The sequence below is a fragment of the Nomascus leucogenys genome, chromosome 14 (assembly GCF_006542625.1).
Source record: "Nomascus leucogenys isolate Asia chromosome 14, Asia_NLE_v1, whole genome shotgun sequence".
NCBI lineage: Eukaryota > Metazoa > Chordata > Mammalia > Primates > Hylobatidae > Nomascus > Nomascus leucogenys.
This window is the reverse complement of record NC_044394.1, coordinates 5,948,780-5,964,450: the sequence shown is the minus strand read 5'-3', so window position 1 is coordinate 5,964,450 and position 15,671 is coordinate 5,948,780. Positions and strand designations below refer to the sequence as shown.

The window sequence follows — 15,671 nt, the reverse complement described above, 5'->3', positions numbered from 1 at the left end:
TAGTACCCAGTACTTTTCTGTATAAAATAGGTACACAACATGTGGAAAATTAGGCCAGATACCTTAAACAGAACATTAAGGGAATAGTAGAAGAGGGATAGAATAAGAATGGTCACAACTGGGAGAAACATCTAATGAGCATGTACAGAAAAGCAAAATCTAAACAATTTTTTAAAAGATCACTTGGCCAAAAAAATAGGCTAGGAAAAAATTTGATCTCATGATCAAGAAGGAATTCTTATTAATATCAGGATGGATAAGGCTGAACTTTTTAATGTCTTCTATCCTGTCTCTTCAGCCTAGATCACAAGTAAATAGTTGACTACAATAAATTCAGTCAAGGTGGAATTTGGGAAATGAACACTAATCAAAGGGAGAGAAATGGTTAATGAGGGAAAGAAAAATGGAAGTATTCAAATCCACTGAATTTGATGATATGCACCCTAGGGATACTTGCTAAACAAACAGATGTGGCTGCAGACTCACAGGTCATTATTTTTGAGAAGTCATGGAGAACGGGAGAAGTCCCTAAAGACCAGGAAAGGACAAATATAGCTGTCTTTGAAACAGGAAGGGGAGAAACATAGAATGACCCCAGTAATTAAAGACCGCCAACTTATTGATCTTCAGGAAAAATGGGAAAGAACCATCAATCAATCAATTTGCAGTCATCCAGGAAATCTTGAGACACTGAAGAGGAGTCAGCGTGGTTCTGTGAGAGCAAATCATACAGATTACCTTAATTTATTATAGCAATAGAACAGGATTCCAAGACCAGGGGGAAGTCTCCAGTGTAATCTGTTTCACTGGATAACCTGGGAAAAATAGAATCTGGACCACGTTGCTTTTAACAAGCTGAATATCTGGGTGGGAGATTTGTAGATAATGGAGTTAGTGAATAAATAGTAGACATATTGAGTGTTGGTCCAGTGGGGATTGGTCCTGAGGACCAGTCTGTTCAGCTTATTTATTGACATTCTGGACAAAGAAATCAAGAATGTGTGCATCAAATTTGTGGGTCCCAAATTTGGTATGGTTTTGCTTTTCTGGAAAATAGTAATAAAGTTCTAAATTACCCTATGCATTGGAAAAATAAGGCTATGATAATTAGGATTGAAACTTAATATGAAAATGTGCTTGGAAAGACCTACACCCAAGAATACAAACATAAGATAGGTAAGAGTATCAGAGAAAAACATGTGGGGGTCAGAACTGACCACAAATAGAATGTGAGCTAGGAGTACACTGTGGTTATATAAAAACCAATAGCATTCTGGGATGGAGTAATTCACTCTTTCATTCAATTTTTTAAAAGACTGTTACTGAGCATCTACTCTGTGTTTTCTTGCCTTTATGTAGTCATTTTTCCCTCTTTAAAATGTTTTGGAGCCTGAGAAATGTATGGGAATGGAAAGAAGCTGTCTCATCCACATAATCCATGACACACTAGAAAGGCCATCTGTTTTTTTGTTTTGTTTTGTTTTGTTTTGAGACGGAGTCTCACTTTGTCGCCTAGGCTGGAGTGCAGTGACTTGATTCTCTGTCTCCTGGGTTCAAGCGATTCTCCTGCCTCAGCTTCCCGAGTAGCTGGGATTACAGGCATGTGCCACCATGCCCACTCAATTTTGGTATTTTTAGTAGAGACGGGGTTTCGCCATGTTGCCTAGGCTGGTCTTGAACTCCTGACCTCAGGTGATCTACATGCCTCGGCCTCCCAAAATGCTGGGATTATAGGTGTGAGCCACTGCACCCAGCCTAAAAAGGCCTTCTAACACCAAACTGAATGCCTGTGGTTCTACATATTACCTGATTTGACCTCTAATCTGCTTTTCCAACCTCCATTTCCACTATAGCCCTTTTGTGTTCCTTATCTCCAGTCAAAATGGGTTGTTTTTTCTTTCCCCATACATGCCCTAATCTCACTGTTCTGATTGTTGTTTCACAAATTCACTCATTTTACCAACTTTTACTGAGCACTTACTATGTATCAGTCATTGTGGCTAGGATATTGATGACACTGAGATGAATAAAACATGATCCTTCCCTTCATGGAACTCACATTTCAGTGTGAGAGAATCATGTAAGCAAGTTTTTCTCACCCAACATCATAGAGGCCATAAGAAGACTGTGTTAGGCCCATTGTGGGCCTAAGGGAGGGTGAAATCCACTCTTCCAGTTTCTGCCTCACTTCTTTATCATGCTCTCAATTTAATTTAATTCCACCTATTTAATTCCTTCTTTCTTCTCTCCTTTATTTTGTTCTTTCTCTCTCTTTCTTTTTTTCCACCTGGTTAACTTAACTACCCTCATGGCTCAGCCAAATGCCATCTCTTCTGCAATGCCTTCCCTGATATTTCCAGGCAGAATTAATAGCTGCTTTGTCTGTGTTCCCCATAGTACACTGTTTGTACTGCTATCAGGCCCTAGTTTAATTCTGTCTTGTATTACCTAGATTTGTTTACAAATCTGTCTGTCTTCATTTGACTGAATTCCTTGAGAGTAGGGACCTTGACTTATTCATTTGTTTTTTTTCTGTAGCACCTAGAAGAGTGCTTGGTACCTAGTTGACATTGAAAAAAATATTTATTAAATATGAAGTGAGAGGATCAGAGGAGGTGGGGTCTGGGGCTGGTCTTTAGGGAGAAAATATGCTGTGCTGGCACAGTGACTAGGAAGGGTATATCCACCTTCTTGTCATTGATCAGAGATCCTGAGAGCTTGTTAGAGGAACAATAGATAGTTGCTTTTTCAATAACTACAGCACTTTTATTTTGTTGGATGGAGTATGGAAACTCAACCATCCGTGATGGTAGAGGCGACAAAATGGTGGCTAGTGGTCTTTGTAGGTCCAAGATTATATGGACTGCAAATAATTTAATTTTCTGAATTATTTTCTAAATTATAAAAATAAAAGGACTTTACCAAAATTTTTGATTTTCAACTTCTCTTCAAAACACTGAAAATATTTCAAGACTGGGACCACATTCTTCCATTGTAATTAGCTGAGGCTGAATCGGAGCTGCTGTCTTTAAAGGGGACAAGATTAATGTAGTCTCTTTTACTTACACTCGTTTCTTTTTATTTTAATTGAGCTATAACTCATATACTATAAAATTCGCCCTGTTCAAGTGTGTAATTCAGTGGTTTCAGCATATTCACATGGTTGTGCAACTATCACCAGTGTCTAATGCCAGACCATTTTCATCACTTTAGAAAGAAACCACACATTCCCCTATCTCTCCCCCTGCTGTTCCTGAAACCACTAATCTACTTTCTGTTTGTATGGCTTTGCCTATTCTGGGCATAGCATATAAGTGGAATCATACAACATTTAGCATTTTGTGTCTGGCTTCTTTCACTCGGCATTACATTTTCAAGGTTCATCCATGTCGTAGCATGGATCATATGTTATTCATTTTAATGGCTGAATAATATTCCATTATATGGATATACCACATTTTGTTTACCCATTTGTCAGTTGTTTGGCATCTAGTTTACTTCTACTGTTTGGCTATTGTGAATAATTCTTCTATGAACATTGGTGAACAAGTTTTTACATGAACCCAATTGTTTCCTAAGTCCAGCCCAATTGCCTCATTTCCAGCAATCTTTCTGATTCCTGTAGTTTTTGATCCTTGTGTTTGGAGCTGCTTGGGGGTAGAAAGAGTAGGAATGTGCTGGAAAAAAAGCAGAAAAAGGAAGAAGAGGTCCTGGGCACCTAGGGTGTAAGAAGAAGACACTGAATACCTAGAGGTGACAAGGAATGCCTAAGGAGAAGAAAAGGAAAGCAGGGATGAGAAGGAACAAAAGGCATGCTTCATCACAGCTTCCCTAGATCACAAAGGATGCAGAGAAAACCAGGGGCGGGGCGGGGAGGAAGGTGTGTACAGCAGCATGGTGAAATGGGGAGGCCAGCAGCCTAGGAGTCAGAAGTTGTGGGTTTGGTCCCTCTTCTAGCTGATATGACCTTGACAAGGTACTTCCTTGAAATTCATGGCTTCTTCTGCAAACTGGACACAAAATGACTCACTCATCCTCTTTGGGTTTGCATGAGGATCAAATGATATCATAGATGTGACAAAGTGTTAGAAAGTTGAATATGTAGTACACATGTGAGAGATTAAGCTTCAGGAAAAAGCTTGCATGTGAGGCTTCCAAGGACTGAAGTGATCCCTGAAGAGAATGGTTGGAGCAACTTATCACCTGAGAGAGGCCTTTCTGTTGGAAATACTCTCATTGCCAATTAGTTTGCTCATAGGGACTCTTGTCCACAGTAACTCTCTTTTCCTTCCCAGGCAAGGGTGAGGAGGATTTTTTGCTCTTTCACAGATAAATGAGAGAGGCCTGTTTTGAAGGCCTGGGATTTGAGAAGGTCAGGAATTTGAGGGAGTTGGACCCTGGAGTTTCCCTGGGGCCCTAGGGATTCATAGATTAGTTATGGGCCCAGATTTTGTTAAAGCCCTTATCTGTTTTGAAAACCCCATCGTGGATCATAACTTTTGTACAGCTATTCCTTAGTTGTGATGGAAAGGTAGAAAATGTGATAAAATGCCCCACGGAATGATTAGGCCATTACCAGAGGTCTCTGTGGACTGGGTGTGTCCTGAGGGCAGCCTAGCATTGCTTAAAATTTTCTGAGACATGAATGGTGATTATTATCAATAAAAATTCAAGAAACAACAGATGCTGGCAAGGCTGCAGAGAAATAGGAAAGCTTTTACAGTGCTGGTGGAAATGTAAATTAGTTTGATAATGTGGCAGATGGTGTGGCGATTCCTCAAAGACCTAGAATCAGAAATACTATTTGACCCAGCAATCCCATTACTGGGTATATACCCAAAGGAATATAAATCATTCTATTATAAAGACATGTGCACACGTGTGTTCACTGCAGCACTATTTACCATAGCAAAGACATGGAATCAACTTAAATGCCCATCAATGATAGACTGGATAAAGAAAATGTGGTGCATATACACCATGGAATACTATGCAGCCATGGGAAGGAATGAGATCATGTCTTTTGCAGGGACATGGATGGAGCTGGAAGCCATTATCCTCAGCAAACTAATGCAGGAACAGAAAACCAAACACTATGGGTTCTCACTTATAAGTGGGAGCTGAACAATGAGAACACACGGACACAGGGAGGGTAACAACCTACACTGGGGCCTGTTGGTAGGGGCAAGGGGAAGGAGAGCATCAGGAAAAATAGCTAATGCATGCTGGGCTTAATATCTAGGTGATGGATTGATAGGTGCAGCAGATCGCCGTGGCACACCAATGTAACAAACCTGCACATCCTGCACTTGTACCCTGGAATTTAAAGTAAATTAAAAAAAAAAAAAAGAAAAAAATTTTCTGAGACATAACAAAAATCACTAATATTTATTGAGCACTACTTTGTGCTACTCTTTTAATCATTTATGTACTAACTCACCTGTCTTCATTAGAACCCTATGAAGTAGGTTTTTTTGCAGAGGAGGAACTGTGAGGGATAAGAAGTTAAATAATGCCCTGGACACATAACCAGAAAGGGTGGAGTCGGTATTCACACCCAGTCATCCTGATTTCATGATGTGATGTAGCAGAAAGAAGCCCAGGCATCCAATGAGAAGGCCTGGTGGTCATCACGCCACCACCCCTGAGAAAAGAGAGTGGTCTGTGGCCTGTTATTGTGGGAATTACCAGCCTGCTTTGGGTACCACCAAGACCTATCTCTCCCTTTGTGTTGAGTTGGTGGGGCCAACTCCTGATATAATTAAATCTTAAGTCTAGGAGGGATTGGATAGCAGCCCTCATAGTTTTATTCCCCATTTCCTCTCTAGTGTGAGACTTGTATGGGAAGGAGGGGAGAGAGAAGAAGTAGCGGGAGGAGAAGGGAGAGTGGGGGTGGGTGGGAATGACATCAGGTGGGAATGTGCCAGTCAGCGGGGGTAAATTTTCCACTTGGATCTGTGTGGAAACCCGATCCTGCCTCTATTTTTGGTTTCCTTCTCTAACAACCTTTCACCAGATTGGAATTTCTCTGCACCTGTAACACATTTTTAATGTAATAAGTCTAGGAGAAACCAGGTATTATATCATGCTGAGGCCTGTGCTGTGTTTCTAGGAGCAAAGGTAGCCCAGACCCTAGTTTATCCCTATAGGGGATTAGTGTATTAGTCACCCTGTAAAAGCTCAATTTATTATGATTTTTTAAATGTTTCTTTTAGCACTTGCTTATAAAAGGTGAAGAGGGGAGCCTCAAATGTGTCTGTGTTCCCTGCCCCCACCTCCTTCACACAAGCACATACTCTCTGTCAATTCCCTATGAACCCAAATTCCACAAAATTAAATCCAGAGGTATTGGCTTTGACCAATTAGCTTACCTTTGCTTCATTGGCCTTTGTCCTGGTTTGGGCCAGTGCAAGTAATGAAAAAATGAGATTATTGTACTTGCCACCCCTTGGCGGGGAATGAAAGTAACTTAGAAAGTAAGTTAGCTGTTTAGGGTGACCACAAATGGCTCCCAGGACAGAAGCTCAGATTTGGGTTGTTTCTGTGCAACTGGGTCCTTCTTTCTCCCTTACTCCAGGCTGGCTGTCTGTGGATATGCTACTGCTTGCACGGGGCTCAGTGTAGAAGTTTCTGCCAGCTTTTCTACCTAACTGAAGTGTCCTATACAATTCATCCCTATCACTGGGTTTAAAAAAAAAAGAAAGAAAGAAAAAAAGAAACAGTTTGAAGCCCATGTTCACAAAAGAATGTGTGAGGCAGAGAGAGCGTGCTGGACCCAGGAGCATACGTGGGTTGGTGTCCCAATTCCACCATCCAGGCCAAGGGCTGCATCTAAGCTACCCGGATTTTGAATTTTGGTGGCTATTCAGTATTCAAGTAAGTCTTTTATCCTTTATTTCATCTCCTGTCCCCCACTCACTAAAATCCTGACTTCTACCTCAGAATATGACATAATGTAGCAGAAAGAAGCCTATTTGCAATCAGAAGATCTGAATTGAAGCCTCAGCTCTGCCATTTTCTAGCTGTGTGCCAAGGGACAAAATCAAGTTTTGTGGAGACTCAAGTGGATATAGTTTCTGGTGTCTTTTTAAAGGAAAACAACACAAAGTTATGAAAGCAAAGCTGCTAGGGTCCCTGCAAGGAACTGGAAGGGGCTTGTACAAGTGAAGGCTGAAGGACATCAAAGCTTCATTAGCTTCACTAAATTGCCTCTGTGTGTAGCTCTATGTCATTTAACCTCTTTGAGCTCTAGTTCTTTCCTTCCTTTCCTTTCCTTTCCTTTCCTTTCCTTTCCTTTCCTTTCCTTTCCTTTCCTTTCCTTTCCTTTCCTTCTCTCTCTCTCTCTTCTTTCTTTTCTTTTTTGAGATGGATTCTCACTCCATCACCCAGGCTGGAGTGCAGTAGCGTGATCTCAGCTCACTGCAACCTCCACCTCCCTGGTTCAAGCAATTCTGCCTCAGCCTCCTGAGTAGCTGGGATTACAGGTGGCTGCCATCACAACTGGCTAATTTTTGTATTTCTAGTAAAGATGGGGTTTCCCCATGTTGGTCAGGCTGGTCTTGAACCCCTGACCTCAGGTGACCTGCCTGCCTTGGCCTCCCAAAGTGCTAGGATTACAGGTGTGAGCCACCGCGCCCGGCCTCTAGTTATTTCATTCCTAAAATGGACTTAATCATGCCTGCCTGTCCCAAGGGAGTATTGTAATGAACATGCAGGAGTAAATATGTGTGACAGTGTTTTTGTACATACACACCCATGTACACACACACAAATACACACACATGCACACATATATATATATATACAATTTAGAAATGTATTGTTATTGCAGTTCATTCAGATATTGGTTTAATGTTTTGATTATACTATCTAGAGATTCCCTATCCCCTACTCAATTATTTGTCTCAATGTTTCTTTTCTTTTCTTTTCTTTTTTGGAGACGGAGTCGTACTCTGTTGCCCAGGCTGGAGGGCAGTCGCACGATCTTGGCTCACTGCAACCCGCCTCCCAGGTTCAAGCGATTCTCCTGCCTCAGCCTCCCAAGCAGCTGAGATTATAAGTGTGCGCCACCATACCCAGCTATTTATTTATTTATTTATTTATTTGTTTGTTTCTATTTTTAGTAGAGATGGGGTTCCACCATGTTGGCCAGGCTGGTCTTGAACTCCTGACCTCAAGTGATCTACCCACCTCGGTTCCAAAGTGTTGGGATTACAGGCATGAGCCACTGCGCCTGGCCTCAGTGTTTCTTACTGGCTCATTGGCCAGGGCATGAAAATGCTTTATTGGGTGCCCACTATTTGTATGAATGAATTCCAGATCTAGGGAGTGATAAATAAAAAATAAGCTTCTGCATTTGCAACAGCATACCTCTGGACCCTCTCCACTCCATCACTGCATATGTAAATGGCTCTTGCAATATTTCACTAGACCTTCAATAATTGGGTTTGGAAACTTAAGTATACCAGGGAATTAAGAAACAAACTACTTACCTGGATGGTTATCAGTAAAATGTCCAAAGCCGTTGGCTCCTCAGGTGTGGATAGAGACTTTCTCTGGCTTTGCAGCTTTGAGATCTGCATCCACTTGCCATTAAAAAATGAATAAAGCATCTCCACCTCCCTGATGGTGACTATGAGTATGTTTCCATGTCGATCTTTAATGGGCTCATAGTAAACTCTTCCCAAGTTGTGTGTCCCAAGTAAATTCTGGAAACAAATGGATTACTGGTAGCATAGAGGGTATTATGCTAACAAAGCAACACAACAGCAACAAAAGACATCGTGAATAATTATCTGACTTCTGAGAAGCTGTTTGCTCTTTTTTTTTTTTTTTGCACTTAAACCTAGAATATATGGCATCATAGAAATGTACTTCACAGAAGCTCAAAGGTCGTTACAAAGACATTTGTAAAGATTGCAGAGCCTGCAAAGATTACAGCAAGACACACAAAAATTATGTTTTTTTAAAAAAGCAAATTCAGTATCTGTAAATATTTCTTACCCACATAGACACACCAGTACATAAACCTCAGTTACCAGCACTTGAAGAGAATCCCAGATGTTTTAAAGAAAAATGTCTGATATTTAAAGTATGCTTCTGTGGAGTTCTCAGGAGATCTGCAGTAAGCTGGTATGAGGTGGGGTTGTTTAAAATGAAGAGGTGAATTGACAATGTAGCACATTGTACAGGTCCCCAAATGACTGCACATTCCCTTCAAGATACTCTAATTGGGAAATTGGCCTGGTTTGACTTATCTGCATTTCAGGGGCTTCTGTTTATTTAAAAATCTGTTAAAATTGCTTATAAACTGGGTCAACTGAGGCAGACAATACTTTTAGGAAGGTAGGAAGGGAAAGATGCCACACTCAATATGGAGGGGCTCAGGTAGTTATTCCTAAAATAAACAGGAGTTTTACAAATATGCAGGGTTTGAAGATTTCTAACCTAGAACACTGGATGAATAGGATAAAATCCTTTCTAGCTTTAAATATCTATGATTTCTAAACATCATAAATCATCCTAGAGCTCCTAGCTGTTACTTTTGTGTGCTCACATAAGAGGTGGTGAGATGCCCTGTTAGCATGAATACAGAAATAGAACTGGGATTTGTAAAAGTGACAAGGATGACCTAAAAATGAATGAGCCAGGAAGTCAATATCTACATCTATAAAAACCCTGGAATTTTCCCTCACAGGTAGGGACTGCGTCCAAAACCTTATCTTCTTGCTTACAAAGACCAGACATAGGACAAATAAGGAATTTCATAAATAAGTTTTGACATAAAAATTCATTTGGCAAGATTATGACTTTTTTGCAATGGCCTAATCACTCAGTCATATTTTTTCTTTCCAATATTTGACTTCTAAATCATAGAGAAGTGGGTGTGGCTTTTAGTCCAGCCCTGTGGGGTACTAATAAGCAGTGTGATGCTGGTAAACTGGCTAGCCAAAAAGGAAAAAAAAAAGGAAGAAAAGAAAAGAAAGCCCTGATTTGTAGCAAGCATATGCCGCTTTCTGTGGTGTAAATACTCTTGCTGTAGTGGGATTTCAAACTACCCAGAGTTTGACGACACGCTTTCAAAATCCCTGAATATTTAACAGTTGGCTCTCTCAGGCCAGTACAAGTTGGCTCCAGGCTACCATTGCTATTAAGCCTTTACTTATATTTGGTATTGAATTTCAGGGTTGGCTACCATTTATTAACTGTCGGACTTCTGAAAAATTATTTACCCTCTCTGGTCCTGAGTATCATCATCTAAAAGTAAGAGTCTTTACAGCTCAGACAGCTGTTATGCTAATCCTTACCTCAGTGAGTGTTTGAGGGATTAAGTCAAGCAACTCATGAAAAAGTATTTTGTAAACCCTCAGGCTTGATGCAATGTAGGGTGGGGGCTTTCTTTACTGCTCTAATTGGAATCCCACCCAGGCTTACATCTACTCCTTTTCAAGACCCATCCCAGGTTTCACCTTCTCTGGGAAGATGTTTCCCAATCTCTAAGGTAGACTTTACCGTCCCACTTTTGTCCCTTACTGTTTCCTGTACAAACTTCCATCTAAGCGTGTCTCTGGCTTTACTGCATGTATTGGTGTATGAGTTCACGTTATGAATTCATAGTTGTTTCATCTTTGTGTCTCTGTGTCCCTTGCACATTGCCTGCCACATGAAAGGACTCAGCCACTTTTTGTTGACTTAATTAACATATTGTATTGTCATTAAGACGCTGGAAAATGTGATTCACTTTGGACCAAAGCTGATGGGTAGACATTGACTACGGTGGTATATTCACTTAAACAAAGTTATTATCAGTGGTTCACTATCAGCTGTAGATACGTTTTCTAAGGGGTTGAATAAGAAAGCACTAGAAGTCTTCTTGAAATTTTTTATTGACATCAAATTAGGTTGGATAGCTAGCTTTGGGGAGAGCCCAATTTAAAAGTAGAATATTATTGTGAAAATAAATTGCAACCATATTTCATGATGGAGAATTCAGGGTTCTTTAGGGCCTAAAGGAAAAATAGACCATGTTAATACCTGTCATAATCAAGGTTAGGTGATCTGGGGCCCCTGATGATCCTGCAAGAGCCACCTGATGGCTAACAGGAATGCATCCAGGTTATAACCAGGACAAATCACAGGGTTGTCAATAAGCCCTAGGCAGAGGCACAATATTTAGAGGCCTTTATTCAGTTTGGGGCGATGTGGACATGGGAAGGTGAAGGAAGTCCAGAGTTGGGATAAGGAGGCCTGAAAAAGAAGAGCAAAATTTTGGGAAAATCTTTTTTCCCCTTAACAAATGTAAAGATCACAGTATTCATATATTGTTACTTAGCTCTTACTCACTAACACTCATTTCTAAAAGCTATGGAGGAGGAAAGTTTAGCACAATCTGCAGTGTCAGATTTTTACTGTTTTTGGGGGATAAGTAGTTTAGACACCTTTCAATGTAAGAGCAATGTACACTTCTCCCTCTTTGGGCCCTCTGACATTTTCCTAAGAGAAAGAAAAACAACATGGGCTTTTGGTCACTTATGGGATCTGTCATCTTAATTTTTTTTCCCAAATGCTGAGATACTTATCTCTCCTCTGGCGTAGGTAATTTTAATTAAGAATCGACTTCTTTTTCTTTTTTACTATAATATGAATAATTTTTTCTCTTTAAAATTTTGTCTGCTTTTTTTGTAAATTACTACACAGTAAGATGATGAAGTACTGGAAAGAATGAAGGCTTTGGAGTTAAATAAATCTGGATTTGAATCTAGGATCTGCTACTTCCTATCTATGTAACCTTGGGCACAAATGAGCCTTTCTAGGCCCTAGTGTTATGATCTGTTAAAAGAATGCCATAATAGTACTTTCTCATTAGGTTGTGGCAAAGATTAAATGGCAGTAAAGTTTGTAAAGCACTCAACACAGTGCCTGGCACCTAGTCTGTTAAATAAATGAAAGTAGTCACTTCATGGTTATTATTTACTATTATATATTAAAGGAGCTCACTAGAGAGCAGAAACCCAGAAAACAAGGTGCAAATTGCACAGTGCTTGATATGCACTGTGATAAAGGTAGGTCGCCTGACTTGGACACAGTGACTAAGCCCAGTGACTATGAGTGCAGATGAGGGGGAGAAAGATCATGATTGAGGCCTTTGTGAGCCATGATAAAATGTCTGAGCCACAACTGGAGGAGTCTAAGTCAGAGAATGCCTTGGTCAGAATCTTTTAGATTGGCTACTCTGGCCAAAGTATGGAAAGTGGACTGGAGGCTGTCAAGAGTGGTAGCAGAGGGATGACTTTGGAGGCTTTTGACCAAATTGGAGTAATCAGGAAGTAGTATACAAAACTGGAAAGGAGAGGAGAGTTAAATGAGAGGCACCAGAGGAAAATCAATAGAATTTATTTATGGTTGATGCCAATCAAACTACATATAATGCATTTTTACTTTCCTCAGAACATTGTTATTTTATTTTGTTTTTTTGTGAGACAGAGTTTCGCTCTTGCTGCCCAGGCTGGAGTGCAGTGGTGCGATCTCGGCTCACCACAACCTCCGCCTCCTGGGTTCAAGCGATTCTCCTGCCTTAGCCTCCCAAGTAGCAGGGATTACAGGCATGCGCCATCACACCCAGCTAATTTTGCATTTTTAGTAGAGATGGGGTTTGTCCGTGTTGGTCAGGCTGGTCTCGAACTCCCGACCACAGGTGATCCACCCACCTCGGCCTCCCAAAGTGCTGGGATTACAAGCGTGAGCCACCACGCCTGGCCACATTGTAAAATATTTTAAATTAGTAGAGTGATGTAACATATTAACTATGTGTCAATCCTCAAATTTCTCTTTCTTTCCCTTCAGAAAAGTTTTTCTGTATCTTACACCTCCCTTCCACTGCTCTTACCTTCCTCCCCAACAAAAGGTGCCTTCAGTATTTCCAGACATTTTCATTGTAGAGACTAGTAAATAGTTTGGGCAATAGGTCCTACCAAAAAAAGTGATGAAAGCAACTTTTATCATTGAACTAGGCATACAGAAACTTGGAGAGAAGGGCATGCATACAGCACTCAGGCCTTGATGGGGGCACTGTGAAGGTGACCATTTATTGACGACTATGAGGCTCTCTGGTCACGGTGCAGGACCGGAGAGCTATCCATCCAGGTGGTAACTATGCTACAAAACATTTCTGTGATCCCTTTTCCCTTTGGCTAGATAAAGTTTCCCTCAAGTGTGATCATTAGGGTACATGGGTTTGGATTGACAGATATATTTATTTATCCAACCTGTACTTACTGAGTGTCTACCACATTCCAGGCATTGGGGTATAGTGGTAGCCAAGAAAGACACGTTCCCTGAACTGAGGAACTCACAGTCCAAGTGGGTCACTAAACAGATAATAATATAAATAATAAGCTCTGGGATTCTGATCACTTTCCTGAAGGAAGAATACAAGGTGCTATGAGAGTGATTCACTTAATCAAGGGATCAGAGAAAGGCTCTTTAAGGAAGTATAAAAATTAAGCTGAGACCTGGAGGATATATAGGAATTAGTAAGGCAAAGTGAGGAAAGAAGGGGATTCTAAGCAAAGGAAACAGCTTGAAAACTAGCAAAGGATACGGAGAAAGACAAGCAAGTTGGAAGAAAATCGGAAGAGCGTGAAATTGTGGAAGCCAAGAGATATTCCAATCTACAAAAGGAGTGTGGAACCAAGTGTATAAAATGCTGCTTAGTGAAACTGAAGTCACTGGCATGACTAGATCCAGGTTTTGTGGGGGCCTGAACTATATAATTTTGAGGCACTCTTTAAGACAGAGAATACAAAATTACAAAAACAAGACTAGGTATAAAAGTGAATCTTTGTCTAGAAGGATAAAAGAAATTTCCTTCTCTCCAGCAAATACTAGAGTGTTTGGAATTTTGGGTCCCGTTTCCCCCTGAAATTTCTTTAGAAAGTTTGCGAGAAACGCTTCCTGACTGCAATCCAGCTTCCCTTCCCTAAAACGCTGTGGGTTGCACACTCACAGGGGTCCCACACTCATAGCTCATGCACGTGAGGGGTCCTGAAGCTCCAGCTTTGGCAGCATCATCTGCCTCTGGTTTCTGGTGCCCTTAAAGGGCAGTTTTGTATGCATCATGGTAGCAAAAGTCAGAGAGAGGGTTGAGAACTGGTAGGAAATGGAGATACCAGTGGAGAAAGAGGATGTAGGTGAAGTTTGGGTGTAAGGAAGAGAATAGTTTGGTAGCCGAAAGGGCATGTGGGGCTATGAGAGGAATTTAGGGGGAGATTTAACTGGAAAGACTTGAGTATTTTAAAATAAAAATGAGAGGGAAGAGATGGGACCCAGAGCACATGTGGAGGAATAACCTTATGATAGGAAATGTGAGATTTTATCTTCAGAAATAAAAAGAAAAAAAAAAGAAGTTTTGGTCTGTGCAAGGCGGTTTATAAATTTGGCAGAAAAAATCATTAATTTCCATTTTTCCCTTGATGAATTATACAGTGAAATCATCACCTGAGATGTGAATGAGAGTGTGGAGAAGGAGAAGGGATGTGAGAGAATGAAGAAGGTTTTATTTTATTTTATTATTTTTTTTAGACAGGGTCTTACTCTTTCACCCAGGCTGGAGTGCAGGGGCACGATCTCAGCTCATTGCAACCTCTGCCTCCCAGGCTTAAGTGATCCTCCCATGTCGGCCTCCTGAGTAGCCAGGACTGCAGATGTGCATCACCACATCCAGCTAATTTTTGTATTTTTGGTAGAGATGGGGTTTTGCCATGTTGCCCAGCTGGTCTGAAACTCCTAAGCTCAAGTGATCCAACTGCCAGCCTCCCAAAGTGCTGGGGAGAAGGTTTTAAAATAGTTGCTTTACAGTGTGAGAAAGCAAATTTAGTAGAGAAAGGAAATTGGACTACTAGGTAACATTACGTGTGAGAATTGTAGTCATGAATTTAACATAAAACCAGTCAGCCCTTTTTTGTGATTTTTTTTTTTTATGTGGCAATGTGTAACTACTTTAGACATGTTGGATTCATCCAGGCGTGGGATTTTTCCAAATAAATAATATGAAGGGGAAAATGGAATATTTTCAAGGAAGTGATTAAGATGGGCTAAGGAATCTAAGCTGGTCAAGGAAGGAAATGACTTCAGAAGTGGGCTGATGCATTATGAAAAGTGGTGAGGTCTATAGATTTGGAAGCTGAGGAAGTCCAAAAGTATTGTAATGGGAGTAGTTGAGTAGGGCCACACTGGCCATCACTGCATCACTCAGCGTCTGACTGCACTGACTTGTAACAGCCTGATCCTTCTCATATTGCTGATATCAGATGAAAGTTCTAAGAAACCTCCAATAAACACATAATAAAGAGCCCCCCCTTGAAATTCTAAGGTTTTTCAGTCTGTGATCCAGGCATGTCTGGGCTGTATGGTAGGATGATGGGAGGATCCACTAAGGAGTCTGAGCCTCTTAGGAATGTATTTTATCCTAAAGAAAGAGTAGTGTGAGGTGCAGTGGCATGGTTCAACTCAAGTGGGTCAGTGATGAAAGGACGAGGCACTTTGAATTCAGCACAGTCATCATGGCCCGCTCCAAGAACTGCTTCTTGAGTTGGAAGAGAAGAATATGCAATCAAGAGTGAGTTGAGGCCAGGCACGGTGGCTCATGCCTGTACTCCCAGCACTTTGGGAGG

The 15,671-nt window shown here is 40.9% G+C and overlaps 1 protein-coding gene across 2 annotated transcripts in view; it reads right to left on the bottom strand.

The window, feature by feature from the left end:
* ANKFN1 (ankyrin repeat and fibronectin type III domain containing 1) overlaps positions 1-15,671 on the bottom strand; it is a 354,475-nt gene that overhangs the window by 41,403 nt on the left and 297,401 nt on the right. For both annotated transcript variants that reach the window (XM_030827987.1, XM_030827986.1), the window contains exon 15: positions 8,493-8,708. In XM_030827987.1, the coding sequence (XP_030683847.1) occupies positions 8,493-8,708 (216 nt within the window). The remainder of the gene's footprint in view (positions 1-8,492; positions 8,709-15,671) is intronic.